General features: G+C 39.9%; 1 protein-coding gene across 1 annotated transcript; it reads right to left on the bottom strand.

The window, feature by feature from the left end:
- Window positions 1-793: 793 nt before the first annotated feature.
- On the bottom strand, window positions 794-3,046 carry LOC130135786 (uncharacterized). Its single transcript, XM_056305536.1, has 3 exons — window positions 2,530-3,046; window positions 2,300-2,410; window positions 794-1,306 (listed from the first exon to the last, which is right to left on the bottom strand). The coding sequence occupies exons 1-3, from the start codon at window positions 2,907-2,909 to the stop codon at window positions 1,087-1,089; spliced, it is 711 nt and encodes a 236-aa protein (XP_056161511.1). The 5' UTR covers window positions 2,910-3,046; the 3' UTR covers window positions 794-1,086.
- Window positions 3,047-3,877: the final 831 nt, after the last annotated feature.

Genomic DNA, 3,877 nt, shown 5'->3' with positions numbered 1-3,877 from the left:
TAAGTTGCGATTTGGTAGAGTTTGGGAGAACTCGAGCTAGGTTAGTTAATTTAATTGATCTAGTAATCCATTAGCCTAAGATCGAAAATCCGATTTTTTTTTAGGTCGCGACACATGTGTGCACACTAAAGGAGAAAAAGATGAAAATTTAGTACAAGCGATGCCATTGACTCTATATTTCGATGAATCCTGTGCAAATAATGCCTCAGGTATAGGAATACTCATAGTGTTCCCGTAGGGACATAGGATAAAATTCATGTTCAAACTTGATTTTGATTGCTCAAACAATCAAGCAGAGTATGAGGCATTGATAATCGGCCTAAACATCTTCGCTAACATAAATGCGTGATTTGTAAAAATAGAAGACTCTCAGTTAGTGATTAAACAATTAACTAAAGAATATCAATGCCTTAATAAGAACATTATTCGACATCATACATTGGCGAAAGAACTACTAAATAATTTCTCCGATTACGAATTGGTCCATATCAAAATAGATGAAAGGTCGAAAGCCAATAAGGTAACTCAAATGCCGTATGAGTATAGAATAGCAAAGGAATTGGGAAAATTCATCGTTAATAAAGTAAAAATATTGCCATCGATGGAAAACCGAGTGATGATGTTATATGCCAATTCAGTCGGGGATTAAGTTGTCGATAAAGACCAAGGGGATTGGACAAAACCATTTGCTGATTATTTGAAGAACCCAATTGCCAAAGATAAAAATTTGAAAAGACAAGCAACGAAATACTTACTACTTGGTGACGAGTTATACAGAAGAACTGTTGATGGGAACTCATGTGCTTAAGTAAAAACATATCAATGTTGGCCATGGCAGAAGTACATGAAGAAATATGTGGCGTACATCAAGCTGAAATAAAAATGAACCGGTTGTTGTGCCACCGTGGATATTTTTGGCCAGCACAAGATTGCATTGATTATGCAAAAGGTTGTGAACCTTTGCAATATTCTCTATATTCCTGTCAAAAGTCTCGTTTGGGTCGAATGAAATTTTAGATGATTCATACTCACATGTATAAGGGATTAATTTAGAGGTGAGAGTATTTTAGTCAACGAATTATCCACCTATGAAGTTGACTTGTACGCAAGTTGAACATAATATAGATTGATCTTCTGAAGGCCAATGTAGGCAGCAGCCTGGAGATGGATCCTCGATCTGAGAGTTGCATTTTCATAATGCAAGCATGGCGCCTTAACTATTGCTCTCTCTGATAAAACCCTCTTTCCTTTGCAAGATTTCATATGCTTGTGCATTTTCTCAGGCTTAAATGGCTTTCCACATTGCCTGCATATGCCAAGTCATGTATTAAGTATTCAACACTAAGTTCCTCATCCAAGACTTAGCACATCTGACTCTATCAACAAAACACAGCTGGAAGAGTACAAACTTCCACATGATTCCCCTCTACATTTTGCCGACATTAATGTTTGTGTCGGATGTTGAACGATCACCATTGCCCCTATCTCAACAATTCTCGAGCACCATTCAAAATTTTCTACTTCAATATCTATTGGCCTTATTGGCCATCCAGAATGTTGGATATTTGCACAAAGTCAGGTAATCATGTCGACCTCCACGGCCTATGAATAGGTTGAGGTGTAAACTTTTGTGGGCACAAGCATGAGTGATCATAGTAGTCTGTGTGGGTATGTAGCGTGAATGCAAGAGAGTCCCTTAGTTGTATGTCAATGAATGAGTGTCCGATGAGTCGGAAAAATAAGAGCAAACTGTCTGTGAGAGTGAGTAACTCAATTAAAAATGAATCGGAGTTATGATTAGAAATATAAATATGAGAAATTGTTCAGTGACTGCCGTCCTATTTCCACGTCGCTTTTTACCAATGTTCTGAACTTCTTCAAGAAAATCAAACTAGGAGAAAATCAGCATGTAAAACTCGAGCCTAGTTGCTCCATTTAGGCATGCAATGCATTGACTCACTGTTGATTTGCAGAACCGTGATCCTCTTGGCACTTCAACCAAATTGGATAGGAGGAAAAGGTAACAGGAGAGAGACTTGTTCAAAGAATGAAAGTGCAGGGTTTCTCTTTAGGACTTTGATTTAGAGTAAAATTGAACGCTGCCCCTTGATCAGTCATAAGACCAAATGCGAATCAAAGGATAAGCACTCTTAATCTTAGATAGAAGTAATTGTGGATTTCTGCTCCTCAAGAAACGTAATAATTAGACCAAAAAAGGTAACCTGACTCTATCTCCCGAGAAAACTAATTTTATCTGGTACCAAATAACAAGGGATGATGAAATGAACGAATCGCTTACGAGCAACTAGGCATTGAAGTGGGCTTATAAGCATCCAGAATTCCGTCTCCCTCACAAGCATTCTTCTGCTTCTTGCTTCTTTTCCAGCCCTTGACCCCATCAAAGCTTTTCCTGCAGCAGTGCAGCTATTTCTGATTTCCTTTATATGAACAAACGGGCTTTTGCAAGCAAAGACGTGCATAAGTGCATGTCATGCAGTCAGGCAGAGAGAGTAGATATGCGGACATTACCTTGGATGGCAATGTGGTTCCTGTCGCCCTTTCCCAGTACTCCAAGAAGTATTTGAGGTCCTACGAGACCCTCCTAATCTATCTACCCTACATATCTGAGATGACCTTTCGATGTTAAAATCCTGCCTTAAACTAATCTTCATTTCAACCCGATCAATCATCACCAAGACTGCGTCATTCGTATCCGTAGCACCACACGTAATTAGATTCCTGAACTTGTGGGATGCTCCACTAAAACGCCTTTTACTCTCTGTTAATGGAGGTTGAACGAATGACAAGGTAGAAACAGGTGTTTTAGCCATCCCTCCTCGGATTCTCTCACATTTCTCCATGTTTTTGAAAGAAGTATGACAGTGACTATGGTTGTCGGGTTCACTCATACCAAAATGCTCCTCATCATCCTCAAGATGCCCTGATTTGATGGTGAACGTTGATGTGTCTGAGCTGAGGATAAAATAATGTTGTAGGAATGTCGGTGATTCTGTCTGCGAGGAATGCGGGTACTTGTCTCTGATTTCTTCTCTGAACTGGATACCTTATTACCAGCGGATGCTTCATCGTTGTATGTACAAGACTCTGTTTTAAGAAAACTCATACGTTTAGTACATAAAACAGAAGGAACATCGGAATAGAATGTTTAGAGAGAGTAATGGAAGGTGAAACTGAAAATGATCTAAAAATTGCACTTTTTAATTATGTCTACATGTCACTTGCTAGTAGTGATCGAGGAATGATAAACTGATACTGGAAAGAACATGAAAGTGAGTGGGTACCGGATGAAGGGAGGGCAACTTTTTCACATCCTTGGAGGACATACTTATTACGAGAGGTAGGCATCACAAGATCGTCATCCACTACCTCTTGCCAAATGTATCCCGTCTTGCACCTCCTGCATTTTCAGCCAAACCAATTATAGTCAGCAGTCTTGATTCTTCAGACGGGTTATCCCCCAAATTTTTCACGAAGAAAATAGATAGTCAGTCTGGCCAGTAAGTGCATGTGAACCTTTTGTAGGACCAAGATAAGGTCTCGGTCAAGTGGCTTCCTCTCAAATCCGCAAGCCACCTCTTAATATCTTCATCGAGGAGAAAAAAAAAAGGGAAAAGAAGGTTACTGCAAGTATGTGAACGCTAAATACGTAGTACAATTGCTAGTAGTAGTAGACGACCCCGAAAAAGGGATTGGAAGCCATGATGAACCTTTTAAAAGAAGGTCATTGCTGCTGCTGTGATAGGCACAGAACAGGTGAGGCTGCTCAACCCCGTCCCCAGTCCCACGGCCATGCCTGAGGAAGTAAAGGACTTTAATTCTTCTCACTTCTCCAGTAATGGCCTCCATTTCTCTCTGC

The sequence above is a fragment of the Syzygium oleosum genome, unplaced genomic scaffold (genome assembly GCF_021117445.2).
Source record: "Syzygium oleosum isolate NSW1041296 unplaced genomic scaffold, Sole_v2.1 Sole_v2.37, whole genome shotgun sequence".
In the NCBI taxonomy this organism is placed as follows: domain Eukaryota; kingdom Viridiplantae; phylum Streptophyta; class Magnoliopsida; order Myrtales; family Myrtaceae; genus Syzygium; species Syzygium oleosum.
This window is presented reverse-complemented; position numbering and strand designations above follow the sequence as displayed.

Excerpts from the sequence above, each read along its gene's own strand:
- LOC130135786 (XM_056305536.1), bottom strand. The coding sequence starts at position 2,909 with ATGAGTGAACCCGACAACCATAGTCACTGTCATACTTCTTTCAAAAAC. Across the intron at positions 2,411-2,529 it reads GAACCACATTGCCATCCAAG|GAAAAGCTTTGATGGGGTCA; the intron begins GTAATGTCCGCA and ends GCACTGCTGCAG. Across the intron at positions 1,307-2,299 it reads ACTTCAATGCCTAGTTGCTC|GCAATGTGGAAAGCCATTTA; the intron begins GTAAGCGATTCG and ends TGGCATATGCAG.